Genomic DNA, 19,669 nt, shown 5'->3' on the forward strand with positions numbered 1-19,669 from the left:
CATTTTCCCTTTCTTCCGCCGTATTCTCCTCTTTCCATATTTTTCTTCTTAGAAATTCATATAAATATTCATGCAGTTCATCCCTACTATACTTTATCAGTTAAATATGTATTCAATCTTTTCCTGATGTTGACCTTTCATTATCCTTTCTAATTACCAGCTTTTTGTTGGTTTCTCTGTTAATTCCAACTCATTTTGTTTTCCTTATCTGTTTTTCTTCAAAATGATTTAGTGTTATTGTCCCTATTTCACATTGTTTCTTCGCTGCTTTCAGTAGACATTTTCTCATATTCCTATTCTCCAACCACGTTCTAATTTTCTACTTGTTGCTTTAAATTCATATCCTGTACTTGCTCCGCGTAATCTTGTCTTTTGTTTTCAATTCATAACGTTTCCGTATTTCATTTTGTTCGTCCTCTTATTTTTACACACATTATTTTATTTATTTAGTTTAATCGTTGCCATTACCATAAAGAAATAGGAACTAGCATTATACGTTCACACATCTCTTATGGCTGATTGTTTTCGCTTCTTTATTTGTGTAGTCGACTTAAGTAGAACTTTTATGATTCGGTTAAGTCCAAAATAACTTGTTAACTTTCGGGTTTGGAAATTTCGTGCTACTTATGATTATGTTCATTATTGCTGCGATGCTGCATAAACGTTGTAATTCTTATCATGGATTGTGTGTCCACCTGCTACTTGTCTTATGTAATCTTTTCTCCAAATTTGTACATTAAAATATCCCACCAACAGTATTATATCAACTATTGTGTCGATTTCATTTATATCTTCCTTTTATGCTCCTTCGGTTGCTACTTACACGTTCACTACTGTTCAGTTCATTTGTTATGGCTAAATGGTTAATTATAATATTCACTCATTTATTGATTTCAATTGTGTAGTTTGTACTTTAATTAACTTCTTACCATAATTCCTTCTCCAAACAATCCTTGTTTTTTTAGTTTCAAAGTAGTAGAAACTCAATTCTTTCTTTTCAATTGTACCTTGTTGTTTCCAATATATTTCTTGCAGTCCCACTACGTCTACATTATATTTTTCAATTTATTCTATTTTTATAAACTTTTCATTTTTCCTCTTTCATTCAAGTTTTTAATGTTGTTTCTCTATATATTGTATATTATATAATTTATATTATAATTGTTATTTTTTGGATCACTATAGGTATTTATTCTGCTTTATTTCCAGTCCTTTTCTGCCTCAGGAGATCAGGATTTCTTGTTCAAAATGGTATTATATATGTTACCGTCTATAATTATCTTGTTTTACTCGAGAACAGCTCTATTTATCTGTGTCATTAGTCCTCTGTTCATCTTCATGCAACATGACGTCTGTATCTTTTAAATTCTTCGCCATTTTCTATGGTCCATCATTTTTTCTGCTGGTATAATTTGCTGGGTATTAGGCTTGTTATATTGCTATTGATTGAGGACCAGCAGAGACTAGAGATCCATGAATTTTATTGCCATCGCTCTTGTGTGTTGACATACATATACAAGACCCATATTGCCAGATTGTTCAAAAAAAGTAGGAAACAGGAAGAATCCAAACCAACAAAAGTGCGTAATCTGCGATCATTTACTGCGTGCGATTTTAGAGAAGACTACTTCTTGCGCACCGAAAAATGTCGTAATTTAAGAGATTTATTTAAAGAGTGTACCGACTTTATTGCAGCCTGCTATAACGTCAAATCCGTAGACAATATGTTGGCTGCAAGACTGTCTGTTTGGGCTAAAAAAGTTGGACATGCCCCACTAAAAGCACCCTCATTTGCTTCTTTGCAGCCGACGACCAAATCTTTTTGCGAAAATGTGAAAAGGGTGCATCTTCAGGTGTACTTCTGGATGTCTGTCCAAAACCTTGTCCTTCCTAAAATTGACGTTACGCAATATGGATGGAAGAAAGATGACGAAAACAAAATTTTAAATCCAATTTCTGTTCCCAAAAATACTAAATTGGCACCAGATTTTATTCTAGAGCTTGCAAAATACTCTTGCAAAGCTAATGATCCCTGCGGCTCAAACAAATGTTGTTGTCTATCAAATGAGTTGTCATGTAGCCTGATGTGCAAATGCATGATGGATAAAATGGACGAAATAAAATGTAAAAATCCACTAATAAAATTTATGGAAATTGCGCAAAATGAATCAGAAAGCGAAGAATCGGACGACGAGTAAATTTATGTTTATCTGCAATATTTTTTTTGTTTGCTTGTTATTTTTTTGTTTGAAAATGTATTATATATGTAAGTAAAGTATTTGAGTTTGAGTGAATATTTTTATTTTTTATTCGTTTTTTATTTTATTCAGTAGCTCCAGGTTCCCCCCCTCAAGCAGCTCCCCCCCCCCAAAAAATAATTAAGAAAATAGGAATTTCGGTTTTAGCACCTATTTTGATCTGAAATTCGAGATTCTTATTCATAAAAATATATAAATCGATATACGACTCGTTATTATTGAAAAAATATAAAAACCAGACCCCTAAAACACTCCCCACTCAACCAAAACGCTAATAAAAATATTTTTAACTGCAAATTTAACTGCTATATGTCCATATCTTTTAAAACTATTATTTTTGTATTTTTTGTTGACTTTTTTGGCTGCCATCTCGGATTTCTCAAAATGCTCAAGGGTGTCAAGGAGGCATCAAGCGGATTTTCAATGTAGACATCCCTACGAACTAAAAACCGTCAAAAAACTTTCGCCGTACTTCACTTCCAGGTTAAGCTAAAAATCCCAGTTTGACATCCAGACTACCATTATCCCGCTTATGTTTATAGTTATTCACACTCCTTTTAGTAAAGGCACAACATTTTCTCTTCTCTATCTCTTTCCTCTTCTTTATCTTTAACTCCATGTATTATGAAGTTATTTTTTATTAATTCCCGTTCTAGTGCTTCAATTCTTCAATTTTCTTGCTCGTTTATCTTATGTACCATTAGTTTTCTTTTTATATTTTTTAATTCTATCCTATATGCATCTAACTTTCTATTGATGCTAATTTCACTTTTATAAATTGTAACATTTCTCTAATTTTTTTTATATCTTCTATTTTTTCACTATGATCATTTCAAGTAGGTTACTTGCGTACTCTTCTCTTATAATTCTTCTATTTTATTTTATCCGTGTTTTCCTAGGCCTGTCCTTAATTTGTATGTTGATTATTCAATGGTGTGCTATTTTTTTCAATTATTGTCTCCATTTTTAACTTTTAAGTATTTTTCCAATGATTTTCCAATATTACTTGATGTAATAATGAATTGCTATTGAATTTATAATTTAACGTGATATTAGTCAATTTCCACTTTTTTCACAGTACGTGCGGACGTCAAGAAGACGCAAAATCCACAGAAAATTAGTATGAATTTTAATAAGCCTTGTCTTTTCCGTTTCCTTTCCATTATTCAAGTTTATATGTAAGCACAAAATCATTTTTGATAAATTTTTTTCATACCTCATACGAGTATTTGAGTAATTTTATACTCATATGAAATTCGGAATTTCTCATTTTATGTCAACATATAGAAAAGTTTGCATGAGAAACCAAATATTTCATGATTCTAAATTTACTTAACATTTTAATTAAGAAAATATTAGTTTGCAATCCGGTATATCGAAATACATACATGAATTCTGAGAACATCCCATACTCTTCTCACTACCTCCCACCATATGAATGTGGAAAAAGAAGATTCCCGGATACAATTCAAGCCACCTGGTTATAAGTATGACGAAGATTTAGTGACGTCACGGTTACTACTCTCACCAACGCGGGATTACCTCTTTCGAAAGTCGGTCACTATGCTCACAACAAATTCGATGTCAGTGATTATTAGTTGACTAGTAACTACCTAACAGTCGAATACCGCGCGCGGTAATTTTGCTTGACGGTTTTATTTTATTTTTTTTTATATACAAGCTAGTGTTCCAAGTGATAATCCGGATTATTGTTTTGACAATTTTCAAGGAATTCTGTAAGTTATTCATTTACCTTTTGGACGCATTTTCAAAAATGAAAATTCGAGCAAACAAAATTTACTATAAGTTTTAATAGCATAGGTTTTTTTACTTAATATATGTGAAGTGGATTCAGCAGGAATATGTATAATCAAATTGCCGAATTAAATAAAATAGGAAAGAAGTAGAATAATAACAATCAATTTTACTCATATCTACTTACCTCAATAGAATTGAAAATAGCATTTTACACAGCGGATATTTGAGGTATATTCAATAATTTAATACATCTACCGGGTTATAATTCATAAATATAAAACAAATGATCTCAAAAACTTGAAACAGGACATTTAGATATTACAGAAGATACTGTAATGGAATCAAATTAAATATTAATTCAAGGATATGGAAGTTTCTTATTATCATGTTTCTATATTAGTGTTGATGGTACTTCAAAGAAAATTGTTCGAATAATGGTATTTTAAATATATTGCTTATAAAATTCTGAACCATTAGTTTGGACAGTTAGAGACTAATTAATCATAAATCCCCATCAATTAGACTTTCTACCATAATAATAATAATTACTTTATTTCATGAAACCAAATAATTTTTATTATTAGGTTGTCTCATACCTTGAAGATGGTTTTGGGATCATGATTTATTTTTTGATTCCTATCTACTTCTATCTCATGATTTTCTCTTTTCTATTGTTAATATTCCAAATTGCCATGTTGGAATACATGTTAGATGTTGGAATCTTCTCTGTTTTTTTTTAATTGTAATTATTCCATAAACATCTAATTATTTCAGCAATAATCTGTGACGAAAATCCAATTTAGTCTATTTTTCTCTTCGATCCTGGTTGCAGTTAATATATCATTTTATGTAATGTTATTATGTATTAAAATCGTTATTTTTATTTTGAATTCTGTCCCGTAGGAAAATTTTTATTTCATTCTTACAAAAAATCTGCTATAAACTAAAAATTTCTTCTTTGATTTATGATGACAAAATTATATTTTGCCTGGCGAGTAGCTATTTAATATAAATTGTTTATATCATTTCAAATTAACGTTAAATTTCAAAGAGATGTAGGAGCCATGTTACGTGTTCACTTATCCGTTACTTGTCACGGTCCATGAAATGTTAACTACAAAATATGCGGATATTATAGATCACTCAACCGATTGAATCTAAATCTCATTAGTTCATTTCGTGGATTATCTTTTATTTGTTGGAAATGGTGATTCAAAGAGTAGTTGTGCTGTTATATTGATCTGTTTTTTCAAATATTTATTTTGAAGATCAATTCACATTGTTAGTTATGCGTTTGTATTCAATACTCAATATTCCAACCACTTGATGTATTGATTTCAGTGACGTTTATTTTCTATCGAACCAAATTTCTACCATATGTTTAGTAATTGTCTACTATTGAGAATACACAAATGTACACTCATACCGACTTTATTTCTTAAAGCAGGGTCCACACTATGCCGCGGTAGGCCGGGCGGGTACGTTCGGGCCGGCACGACGTCCACACCGAAAACGAAGCCGACCGGGTTATTTCTACCTACATTATAGTTTCAACACCAAGACTGGTGACTTCGTTAAAGAGTACTTTTTAGAAGTTTTTTTAAAGTGTCCTTAAAGTGTTAGTGTTTTCAAAATGATTACCGACTATGACGTCGCTATGTCAGCCATGGCTGTGGTGATACTCGCTTTAAATCAGCCCCAAAAAAGACGTCAAAGAAGATTTTGGATTCGCCCGAGCCTTAGGAGAGGACGGCAGCTGTACAGGGCTATCAAATTAATGAAAGATTTAATTTTGGATGAAGAAGACTTCGTCATTCCACTCCATCTCTTAAAATGAACAATAAAAAACCCTACTTAAACAAACTGAGTCGAAAATAAAATAATTCGTCTAGTTCGGTTGGATGTTTAATTGTAACTGAAGCCACTCGGGACCGCTCGGCACGTCTCCACTCTATATTTTTGTTCGGCTCGGCTTCCTTTGATCTGTAGGTACCTACTTTATGAGGGTTGGGATCGACACGGCCCGGGCAGGCATTTTCTAACTCGGCAAAGTCGCTTGGGGTGTCTACATCAACGCGGTTTAGGCCGCCCGGGTCAGCCCGCCCGGGCTACCCCGGCATGGTGTGGACCCTGCTTTATATTCAATAAATTTTTCTATTACTTTTTATAAATTTCTAATTTTTGGATCAGTAAGCCGTTCTGCACTAATTAGATAACATTTCCGGGAGATAGATTTCTAGCTCAAGAAGGGATAGTTCCAAACAGTAACTATCCTTAAAGTTGTGAGCTGTAAACAGAACGTCATTTCATGCGATGTTTTCATGAATGACAAATATAGATTCATGTAATACTAACGAGAATATTACGATCATTAATAGTAGTATTACTGCAATAGTTACAATAAAAAATCTTGATTAGGTCACTTGATATTCCAAACTCCAATTCAAAGTGATGAGATCTAATCCAGTCTAGTTCAAATAAAAAGATATATCTGGCTTGACCTACAGTCTTCATTGAATTGCAGTATAACCGTTATTAAACTGAAAGTAACGACTAAATGAGGTCGTATAAAGGCGTCTTAAATTATTTGTGTCAATATGGAACTTTGATTTCAACTTAATATCAAACTGTCGGTTATATCATGGTAACTTTGCACTAAAAATTTTTCTTTAAAAAAATTTCTTTTTCATAATATAACGTAAATTTGTGATACTGAAGAAAGTATTGTCCAAGTTTGTGAAATAGCTGAAATAAAAGTATGCACATAAATAAAAAATATTATCCTTACTTATATCACAAGGAGGAAACCGCCCTCTTTTCAAATTATAAACAGTTATATTGGAATCTATGAAATAGGATTATTAATTTTACTCAAATTGTTTGAGTCTTTTTAAGCATTGATATGTTTCTCGTTTCTATGTATGTAAACCTCATATAAAAATTCTCTTTCAATTTTGTTGGAGATTATTAAATTACAACCTGTACTTCTGCTCATAGTGAAGAGAAGTGCCTAGTTTCATAGATCTTTCACATACCTGGAAGTATATCAACAGATGTATAACATATACATTACTTCTACATAGATTACATGTTTGATAATAACACTTGTTTGTACAATTTGTTCCCTTCTTTATACCGAAACACTAAAAAAATAATTCATACTAACCACCTAAATTTAGTGACTAAATGAACGTCTTTTAGGTATATTGTAGTTTCATAGCTCGTCGCAATTTCTGATGAAACAGGTACAAACCGAGTGAATGAAGATTAATTATATACTAAAAGCTACAGTCAAGTTTACATAATTGCGAAATAATAACGTTTCAATAGAAATTATCAAAATTAATTCATATTTCTTGACAATAGTAGGAATAAGCTTCCTTCGAACAACAAACTAGAATTCTTCCAAAATATCCACTTGATATAAAATTGATTTTAATTTGAACAGGCTTATAGTTGATTGATTAGTGTGCGAGAATAATTGATGATCGACCATACACTACAAAGTACGAAAGCGATGCGATGAGAAAAATGCGATTATTCAACGTTGGTATATTTATAATTTGTTATTTCATCGATCTATAATGGTAAACAGTGTATAATCATGAGAAATATAAAACATTATTTCTGTTTATATATAAAAATGTGTGAACAATGTTGCATTCAATAAATAAGATATTATCTCATAGCATTATTGAAGAATTGAAAACATGTAATGCCATTATTCTATTTTTATCACACCGAGTCCAATCAATTTTATAAAAACAAATTAAAAATATAGAAATATACTGAATAACTTTTTATATTCAAAATACATACGCGCTTCTGCATACATAGGGTATTTCCAATATTCCAGTTTAAAACTGAATTTTTTCCTGCCTTTTTATATTTTCTATTCTTCAATGTAACAATTGTTACTTTGTTCCCTTAATGATTTGGACAGGGATTTAAGAGCAATTTGTGTTAGCTATCTCACCTTTCAGTCTTGTGGAAACCTACCATTTTTCAATACATTAGAGTATGTGAGTTATGAATTTTATTTAAAAAAACACACTTGACGTTTTAAGATTATGCTATTTATGATGTTACCAAATTTAATTGGATTTATTTCATACATTGGTTGAGATCTATTATATCTATTGTCCTACGAGTAACATTATCGTGAAAATATAATCAAGAGTGTGTATTTAGATGTAATAAAAAAAACTCATGAATTGTCAAAATAAGCTCTTGTCCAGTGGAGAGTAATATTAATTCCAAGCATGCGACAATTCTATATTGGAAACTGGTGGATAATGAGCTAGATTCTAACTAAAGCTTTTTTCATCTGACGAAAAAGGGTCAACTCCCCCTAAAGCTATTAATTTTTCTTTATACTTTTCAACTGTCACTGGGTTATCACTTAGCAACCTTAAAATTATAATAATCCCATAGTTTAGCACAGAACAAACAGAACAAACGTTTTAAATTTTGTGTTATAATGTTTTTCTTATTTATCTATACTGTTTTAATCGGTGTGGTGAAATTATAAACACTATCTCTTACTTATTTAATGTATTTAAACACTTAAAACTTAACTAACTTATATAATTTATTAAAATTCTTCGGTTACTTTCCTATTTCTCTACGTTCAAGAAGACTATTCATTATGAATAAAACGAACGCTGCTAAACATACTCGTTTATATATCCAAAACAAATTTCCCAATAAAATCCGGAATATACACAAAACAAATAAATAAAAAGATCTTCCTATGAACTTTTCCATAAAAAACAATGAAAACAAATGATGAAGACATAACCGAATTGTTACTATGGATGAGACTTGTTTAAATTTCTACAATCCAGAAACAAAGCAACAATCGATGGAATGGCAACACTCTGGTTCTCCAAGACCTAGGAAGTTTCGTGTCCAAAAATCTGCTGGAAAAGTTCTTGCTGGAAATTACTATTCGACATTACTGACCACTCTACGGGAAAAAATTGAAGAAAAACGACGCGGAAAGCTATCCAAAGGTGTTTTGTTTTTGCAGGATAACGCCCCTACATACATCCCTTTATTCACCAGATTTAGCTGCATCCGACTATCATCTCTTTCCTCAACTGAAAAAAAGTTCGTAAAAGGTAGTAAATTTTCTTCCAACGAGGAGGTAATAGAAGCTATGAAGGTCTGGTTTGCAGAGCAAGAAGAAACATTTTTTTGCAAGGTTTAGAGACGTTGCAGGTTCGCTGTAATAAATGTATCCAATTAAGAGGAGAGTATGTTGAGTAATAAAATATTTTGACATTGAAATTTTGTTTGGTTCTATAGCCCGCTAAGATTTTTTCAAGATATCCTCGTATATTTCTTACAACTCTACAACATAAATGGATTGATATAAATAGAAATTGCAAATTTAATAAAGAAATTCCATCAAAATCAACAACATTCATTCTTAAAAATATATATATTTTTTCAACTAAAAATTACTAATAAATCTTTGGAACACTAATGAGCTCTTCAACATCCCCTATATAAACAGATTACATGATGGATTATATTTTAGACTAACCTATGAAATTTGATGTCATTCATAATCGAACCAATAAAAATGATTAATTCCTATAGTAACAAGAATAAATACGCATTATATTTATATCAAGTGTCAATTAGATTATTGGATTTTGAAATTGATTAATCGAATACTTTTAAACATATATTACCAAATTCTATTCACCACAATTCTCAACTAATTGATGTAATTAATTTTTATTACTGTTATACATGTTTTTATATTGTACTCGTACATAATTTCACTCCCAGACGATAATTATATTGAAGTTAGTACCCTTTAGTGTTTTTTTTGCCAAAATCCCACCACCAAAACGCTTTTATATACATATAATTTTGTTGATAAATTATCTTGATTTTCGGTGAAAATTTGATTTTGATAAAGACTGAAAGTAGTCGAAACGTCAATATTATATGCTTTTAAACGGAAGTTTGATTAGTAGAGACCTATAATCAACATAATTTATTAGAAAATCTTTTAAAAAGAGGTCGAATTTTTAAAGGTTAGGTAAAGTTATTTGGTTACGAATGACATTGAATTTTTCATAGAATTCAAAATATAAAAGATATGCATAGATATCACAATAATGTTATTTAAATCAGTTTTTTAATTCATACAATGATAATTTTGAGCAATATATGTCGTTTCTAAAACAGGTGCGTTTTTTTGGAGTTACTTTTTCTTGACACCAAATTTATTAGAAACGAAGACATTGAAATTTCAATTGATTGGTATAAGAAACCAATAAGTTCTAAAAAATGTCAATTATCATGTCTATCATCCCAGTAACTAAGAACAATATAGTCTTTGAAATATTTAAACCATTATGTCTTAAAAAGAATCTACAAATAATGTACAAACTATTTATATAATATTTATATAATATATAATATTTCTTCAATCGAGTTCTACATGATATATCTGACAGTGAAGTGACTCCCACCTCAACTAGTCTTACCATCTAACACTAATTATAATAATACTATAAAATATTAGTCAATTTTAATTACATATTTTTACGTATTGGGTACTGAGCAGAAAGCGCGAATGGGAGGAACACATAAGTAGAATGAGCGAGGAAAGAGTAAGAATAGCACGAGACAACTCAACACTGGGGAGAAGAAGTATGGGAAGGCCACGAAAAAGATTGAGTGATAATCTTGCCATCAATTGAGGCAATAGGCATGCTGCGAAGAATGACCAGGCAATGTGCCTAAAATGGAGTAGGAAGAGGAAGAAGAAGATGGTTTGATTTTTTTCACTTATCTCTGCACTTATATTGTAGTTTCCTGACCGCGGAATCCTTTCCGAACGCATATATATATATATATATATATATATATATATATATATATATATATATATATATATAATGAGCTTTTTCTTATTGTGAATGTGGCAATGAAACACCAAAGTAAACTAACTTCAATATATATTCCGAACTTTCGAATATTTCGAGTATTCATGGTCTGAGGAATAATTAATGAAGAGCTGTGGCGATTTTTGTTCATTCTTATAAAAACATTAAATTCATGGGTTTGAAAATTCATCATTTAAAATGACTTTGATACTATGATGTCTCAAGTTTTATTAATATACATTAAACCACGGCAATTCAACAGGAAATGGTGAATAATTCGTATACTGACTTACTACTATATCCAGCGGAGTGAAAGCAGTGGCTAATGACTTCTAACATCTTGGAAACAGATTGATTGCTGTTTAATATTGAAACATCATTCTCCAAACAAATTTTTATAAGTATTATTCGAGAATAGAATTTAGAAACTTCGAAAGTTCATTGGTCGATAATGGATTTATTATGTTTAGTAATTATAATTATTTAAAGAACAATTTACAGTACAGATAACTAGTATCAATTAGAATTATTGATAAATATTGATCAATATATGAAAATTATTTCATTGATAGCCTGAGAGAACAGTTAACTCGAAATTGTTAAAGTTATAGATAGAATATGATGGATCGATAATCACACACTAAGAATACTCACAGGAAACTTGAGATATAGGTAATTTTGTTGTCTATATAATATCGTAACATTTATTGTTAGGAATTCGCAAAATTATTGTAAACAGCAATATCATACGAGAACTATTCAGAAATTATGAAACGTTTTGGAATTAGAAAGAGAACATGTCCAAAAACTGATTTATTATTTATAACTTTAAGAGCGACAGAAATTGTACTTTTCTTTATCTATCGAAAATATTGAGGCATTTATATTGTCGTCCCCGGAATTCCTGGTTAGTTTTGTTGGTTCCGATTGTGGTTCGGAAACTAAACGAGTTAATCCTATCGAAGTCATATGATAGCATCCTTTCTACCCTGAAAGATCAGTGGCTGAATGCGATCAGCTGAGAGGTTTTTTAATTTGTCTATTGTTTTTTGGGAACTTTAAAAATTATTAATTTCCCTTAACTGGCTACCTATTATCCATTCTTATGAGCAGTGTAATTGATAGGCTTCTAAGGTTCGCGGTTTTTATACCTTTCGGCATTTCAACCGAAAAATAGTTTATTGGTATCAAACTTTGGTGCAAAATTCTTGTGAGTGGGCAAGTTGTTAAGAACTGGTCAGTAACAATTATTAAACATCTAGAATCTACTATAAATCAAAATAAATAGCATGGAAAAATTAACGCACAAAAAGTAATAAAAATCAAAACTTCTCTAGATTGTAAATTTCCACCAAAAATGGAATGCGAAGTTCCGAAACTATGATCAAAATGTGGTTCTGGATTGAAAACAAGTGGAAATCTCTTATTTGATTGAATTAAGGAGGTGTAAATGTGAGAGAAGTGATAGTTTTTTCTGTAGCCAACTTACTTTTAACGTGATGCTAAAGGGAGACTTGAAAGGGAAGGTCACGATACAATGGACTTCAGCAGCGACGAAGGTATTCGAAATGATAAAACAGGACCTAGCGAAAGCCACGTTACTCGTACACCCGAAATCCGGAGCGGAACTTGCACTCGTCTGCGACTCCTCGAACTTTTCAGTATGCGCAACTTCACAATAACAAATTGACGACACCTGGCCTTTTTCTTGAAGAAGTTCAGCCCAGCCGAGTGCATTTGTAAGATGCAGTTTACCTCGTCACTAAACATTTTCGATACATGCTGGAAGCTTGAACATTTACGATCTATATGGATCACAAACCTTCAAATTTCGCTTTCCAACAGATAATAAAAAAAGCTTCTCCTTGGCTTCGTACCCAGGTGTAAAAGCCACTGCGAAGCTCGCTTCTAAGAGGTTTGTCTGACCATAGATCAAGCTTGAAGTATTCCGATCTCTTAACTGTTTGACGGGAGCTAACCATCTGCTCACGCCAGCATATCATCCATTAGCCAACGGGATGGTTGGGAGTTTCCACAAAAGGTTCAAAGCAGTGATACAATACCACCAAAATGAACTATGGACAAAGTTTGTGCTGTCGGTTGTCAGGGGCATTCGTGCAACGGAATGCGATGATATAGGCGTTTCACCGTACGAAATTATATTCGGGCATCCCACGTGGAAAAGAAAAAAACTGTAACGATCAACCGAATGGAACTGGCGCGACTATACATCTACGAAGTCAGCAGGTACCAGCAGCAGCTCAAAATCCTGCACCTGCATCAGACTTACGATAACCCTCTGCAAAATACGACGTACGTTTATCGTTATCAAACTGGGTTTTCATGAACAAACATACTCATTCGCACGTACACATATATACACACAAACGCACATATATACAAACACAATTTCGTGTCTTCATCAATGGAAGAGGGTAATGTGGCGACCATGCGATGTACTCTCGAATTTAAAAATACATAATATAAGTATACAATTCCCGAAACATCTTTCTCAATAAATCAATCATCTTTCCACCTCTAACTGGCCAGGGAATTGCAAGTTACCTTCTCTTGGAAATTTCAAGCCTCCTTTATTCACATTGTTCTTGATGTTCTAATAGCACAAGTAAATCAATCCTCTCCGACATACCAGGTACTCGTTTTAGGAAACACCAACACATTTACACGAACCCAAGAGAGACGTTTTCAATCGAAGAGAAGCTTACTCTGTCTCGGGTAGCGAGACGATCAGAATGCGAATGGAGATACGTAGCTCCTAGCGATTCGGCACGCTGTACTTAGTTTACTTTTTTGTTTTGTATATAATTTTGTGGTTATTGTTTTGTTTGGTGGTATTGTATACATTTTAAATTTAAGTAGTTATCCAACTATAATTATTGTGATACCTCTTCACAATCCTCGATCCTAAGACTAACACCCATAACCTTATTAGCCAATAATACGATTTTTATTCTTGACAGAGATGGTTATTTTGATTCCCTACTTACAATAGTGGAGTTGAAAAAGGTATAATTGCACCGAGGAACATTTAAAATACACTTATGGGTCATGACAATTTCCATTATTTCATTTAATGTTAAAAAAAGTGGACCCTAACAACATAAAAACAGAAGAATTAATTCTAAATCCAATCTTAGAAACTACGGTTAACTAAGTATTAAGTCGTTATATCATTTTACAGTTGTTTCCCATAATTTTTCGTTTCATCATCAAAGAATAATTTTGTCTTGCATGTAGTGTTTAAGGCAAATTCTCATTGGTCAGAATTATTAGACCGTTAGGTTCCGCGTTAGGAACAACCAATATTAAGTTAATAAGTATATTTACCGGTATATTTTATAAGTTATTAAAAGTAAACTTGCAATCATAAAAATTGGGTACCAAATGGACTTTTCCTCCAAATCAAAGTGTCTCAAACCAAAAAGTTGAATGTAATATGGAAATAAATAAATCGATATTCTTCAACAAAATATAAAAAGCATGGAGAGATTTCTATATTTATATCTATCTCTTATTTTGGTGATTCTACTTACTTTTTCATAAATAATTTTTCTACGAAGAAACTGTTTCCACTAATCGCACTTCATTTTAATGGGGAATATATACCAGATGCGTGTATGCGATATTTTTTGTTGTGTGTTTGTGATTTTCCACTTTATTCATTTCTCATTTTATCAAGTTTTGATTAAGATTTTCGTAATGTGTGGAACAAATAATGTAAATTCAATTTATATAGCATGAAAATTATTATGCAATAATACGAAATAAAATAGTTCATGTTAAGTATAATCAATCAGATGAAAGAAATTATTACATTAACGATTTTCGATTTTCATTACTTCTATATATTGCTCTGTCATTGAATTAAGTTCAATAAGCAATTCTTAAAGGGGGTTGTTTCTGTGTATAATTCTATTTTTGATGCTTTATGTGCAATATATTCAATCAATATTAACGACTTTTATATGTTTTATGTATTTTTACAGATGACTTCATGATGATTATTAGGTGGAAGCTCATATTTGGCTTTATTTTGGCATTAGGAGGAGGATGGAATGCCGAAGCCAAGAAAGGTAATGTATCCAAAAATATTCTTAATTATTTTTTAATTACAGGAATGACCTTTGTTAACACTCAAAGTTACTGAAATCAATATTTATTCGATTAAGAACATTTTCCTATTTCATTTAATGATTCTGTATTATTCGAGATACTTTGGTTTTGCTTCTTAATCTCTATTTTTTGTCTAGGAATCTGTATGAATATGAAAAACTTGTCAGAAACTGAGAGTGAAATGAGTATCGAAAAACGTAGATTATCTTTTTCCCACGCCACTTCTTGCTTATACATCAGATTTCAACTTAACTTGTATTTCCGGAACAATAATTACGATATTTTTTAAATCAGTTCAAATGGTATCAAAGATTATAATAAAATAAAACTCAATACTTTTGATATTTAGATACGTTAAATTACTGAACTTTCTTCTTCAAAACTTTGAGGGATATTTGGTAATAAGTTGAATATATTACAAATGTATTTTTTTAAAAGCACTGAAAAATTATATTACTTGAAAGATTTCTCCGAATAATGCAAAAAAATTTAATATATGTACATTTACTCATCCGCAAGACTTAATATCCTTTTCGTTCATACGTCTCGATACAAATTCAACTTACTATGTGTTTTTTCTTTCTTACATAACATACTCTTCAAATTGAATAATTGATATGAAACTTAGAAAGCGTAACGGAGTGCAAGGAAACATATTCATCAATTTTTCTTTAAGTCTTCTAATTATAATTGAAGCCTGCAATCATTATTTATTATTTGGTACCGATCTCTTGAAATCATATAGGTTATTCTCGTAATTCAGCTCTGTTTATGTACAAAATATGATTAAGTATCCTAAGAGTATATGCAATAGAATATTGATGATATTGAATACTATACCTAATTTAAGCGAATAGATACTTTGTTATACACCTATCCCCCGATTTACACGGTACTTGTTTTACACGTTTTCGCTTTTAAACGGTTTTCCAAATAAGTTTTTTTTTGTTTTTATCGCACTCTACTAAATGCTACTGTGATTGAACATGTGCGCTGTGTACACATCTCATGGGGAATCCCGAGCTTATGTGCTGACTTGCTGCACACAAAATAAAGTTTTATCTACGGAAAATTGTATTTGAGTGAAATTTTTCCAGTTTCAGAAAGATTTAATTTTTCATATTCGTAAATTACAAGTGAGTGCATAATTTAGATTATTATAAATTAACGGCTGTGATTAAAGTAAAATTCAGAAGGAAAAATGCGGGAAATTTTGGAGAGAAATGATGGCAATTTATAGGTTTAATTAAAATAAAAAAATTTTAATTTGAATAAAAGTTCTAGTTATGGTGAATTAAAACAACTGGTTCTTTTATTAAAGGTATAATTTTGTTCTTATTTGGCACTTAGTACTTGTAAATTAATGAAAAAAACAATTATTATAATATATAATTTATTGATTTTCTTTAGTTAACCAATAAACATTAGGTAGAATTCTCTTACGCTTTGATAAAGTTTTAATGAAAATATAATAAAGAATTAAATATTAATAAAAAATAAAAGTTTTTAATTTTCCCTCCAAAATTTCCCGCATTTTTTCTCTCTGAATTTTACTTTAAACATGGCCAAATTAACATAAATTAAAACAAATTATAGGCTTATAATGAAAAAAGAAGTTAAAAGAAAAGTTATGTCTTTAGAAACCAAAATCGAAATATTGGATCGCTTACAAAAGGGAGATGTTGCAAAATCATATAGCATGAACGAGGCTACAATAAAAACTATTAGAACAAATGAAAAAACAATTAGAGAGAGTGTTGCAGCTGGCAATACCACGAGTATGAGCACAACATATACACCAGAAATATCGCAATGGAAAAAGCGTTGAAAGCGTTAATGCTTTGGATAGAAGATCAAACACAAAAAAGAGTACTCATTGATACAAGCGCAATAACAAATAAAGCATTACGAATTTACCAAAAAATTGTAGAGCAATTACCATCTTTTTCTTTAACTGAAAAGAAGCCAAATTTTTTGACAAGTCATGGCTGGTTTGAAAAATTTAAAATAAGAAATTCTTTACACAGCTTAAAATTAAAAGGTGAACTTGCTTCTGGCGACGTAAATGCAGCCTAAGAATATTCAGCAAATTTTGCAGAAATTATTAACGACAATTCATACACCCCTGATCAGGTTTTCAATGCTGATGAGTCAGGGTTATTCTGTAACATTCTCTGCTAAAGTCATCCGCGAAGGTCTCCCATTAGGAGGAAAGCTGGGTAATCATTTTATACAAAATGACACAAACGTTGAAAGGGCTATACGATTCCAACGTGACATAAATCGCTGCTTGGCTCAATATGAAGAAGTTTACAAAGATCTTACAAAAAATTCGAAGCAATTGTTAATAACTGATTTTATTAATGAATGAGTAATTTCTGACAGTGATGAAGGATAATAAAACACCTTTAGTTTTATTTTTTGTTTTTCTGATAATGTATTGTAATTAAATAAAAAAAACAGTGTTTCCGTAATATATTACATATTTTAACTTGTCAATGCATTTTATTTTTATTTCCGTGTACATCTAAAAATATTGAAAAAAATCACTGTTAAATAGCAAAATTATGCATTTTCTGCAAGCTTGTCGATTTACAAGGTTTTGACTTGAAAATTTTTATTTAACTTAGTCGGGCTCATAAAGACTTGTTTTTGATAAGCAAATTCGTTTATTTCTTAAGTTTGGACTAAATACCATAACAATTTATTTTTACATATATTATTTTGATTAAGTTTAAGTTGATAATTTAGAAAAAATAATAATATTTTCTCTCAGTTCATATTATGTTTTTGTGTCAGTATTTGTCAATGGACTGAATCGCAAATTTAATCAGCCATTGAACTAAGCCTCTTTTGACCCTAAATATTTATCTGACGGTTAATCACTCATATTTTTCAATTGAAATGGTATATTAGATATAGAAACTTCCTGCCAATCCGACTATAATTAAAAAATGTATATACTAGAGATAACATTCATCATGCGAGAATGATATAATTATTCTCATATCCATTATGTGGTATTGATTCGAATTAATTGATTTGGACTGACGATCAAAATTTACGACCTGAAAAGATTTATTGTTCTCCCCCTTTGTTAGAGCTGGGGATACATGCTACAGGTCAAGACAGGCACAGAATGTAAATGTATGTTTTTGTTAGAGATGACTTCTTATGGGAGAACAATTATTATCTATTTTCGATGTCAGTTGACTGGAATACTCGAAAACGGATGCCAGCTGTCACATTTAGAAATTATGTACACATTCAGATGTTTTACCCGTTTCTCCATAAAATCAGCACCTACATTATTCATTTTTATTGCAATAATGTATAAGTTATTTCTAATTAGATTGATATATTTATTGTATCTCTTGCTATTATAGTCTCCAAGGAATAGTCTCGGATGTCTAATACCGGATATAGATTCCCATTCGACTGGTTTGCTGAAATTTTATATTTTCTTCACTTTTGCTTTCCCATAATTATTTTGTTTTGTTCGCTTACGTAATTAAATGTCTCTTTACATTCCATAACCAACTTTCAGTTTATTTCTACATTGATCGCTCTTAGGTTTGCTTGAGGTCAGATAAAATTGCTGTATATATTTTTCGATGAATCTTATCGAAATTGGAGGGTGGGTATACTTTAAAATTGCTTGGAGGTACTGGAATTGGTTCCTATTGATTCAATGTATGTCTTTCTGGGCCTATATAAACATATCCTTCTTCCTAGTGAGTTTTTGGCAGCAACAGTATACCATGTCGTAGTATGTCTTCTGTTCGAATGTATTGTTCCTCCAATTGTTTTTGTCACATAGCAACACAAAAATTTTTTCAAAGTTACCTGTTTACCTTCGTAAATTTCACTCTTCAAAATCGACATTAGAGACTCCTGCATAATAAAATCAATTTCAAAAACAGCAAGTATACTAACGCTTCTTTTCAACTGTAGAAGTTATCGAAATCACAATATTAATTACATGAACCAATGGAAATGAAATTAGTTCGAGCATATCTTTCATCCCAATCAAAGTTTAATGAATTGTGAATTTTGTAATAGTAATCGTGACATTTTTTGAGTATACTACAGTAATCGGCTCAGTGAATGAATCTTCCATTACATCAAATGCTTGTCCACAAAATGTTTTAATTCACTTCAAGACATTCCAACGAACCCATCTGAAATCACCGATACTTGAAAACTTGCTGTATTAAGCTATACAGATTCAGGAGTGGACACAGCACGATTGTTACAAATATAAAAAAATCCTTTATTATGGTTACAACAAATTAATTATTTAAAATTTCCTGAACATTCAATACAAAGCATATTCCAAGGCTCAGTTGCGTTCATTTTCTATTGGAATGTTTTTAGATTTTTTCCTCCAATCTCTAGGAGAGTTTTATTTTAAAACTATATACTCACAAATAAAGATAAGCTAATCTATGATTTGGAAAGAATAAATTATATAAAAAATTCAATATCATTCATAACCAAGTAATCATACCTAACTTATTGAATACAACTTCATTAGTAACTACCTAACCTTATCTAACTTATAAAAATTTAATGTTATTCTTAATTTAACCAACGAAAAAACTTCAT

At 30.9% G+C, this 19,669-nt stretch overlaps 1 protein-coding gene across 1 annotated transcript in view; it reads left to right on the forward strand.

Moving 5' to 3' along the window:
• Window positions 1-3,823: 3,823 nt before the first annotated feature.
• The window catches only part of LOC130444254 (uncharacterized), an 87,066-nt gene continuing 71,220 nt past the window's right edge, over window positions 3,824-19,669 (forward strand). Inside the window, exons 1-2 of the mRNA XM_056779317.1 lie at window positions 3,824-3,994; window positions 14,935-15,021. Coding sequence (XP_056635295.1) covers window positions 14,943-15,021 — 79 coding nt within the window. The 5' untranslated portion in view covers window positions 3,824-3,994; window positions 14,935-14,942. The remainder of the gene's footprint in view (window positions 3,995-14,934; window positions 15,022-19,669) is intronic.

Source organism: Diorhabda sublineata, chromosome 5 (genome assembly GCF_026230105.1).
Source record: "Diorhabda sublineata isolate icDioSubl1.1 chromosome 5, icDioSubl1.1, whole genome shotgun sequence".
NCBI classification, from domain to species: Eukaryota; Metazoa; Arthropoda; class Insecta; order Coleoptera; family Chrysomelidae; genus Diorhabda; species Diorhabda sublineata.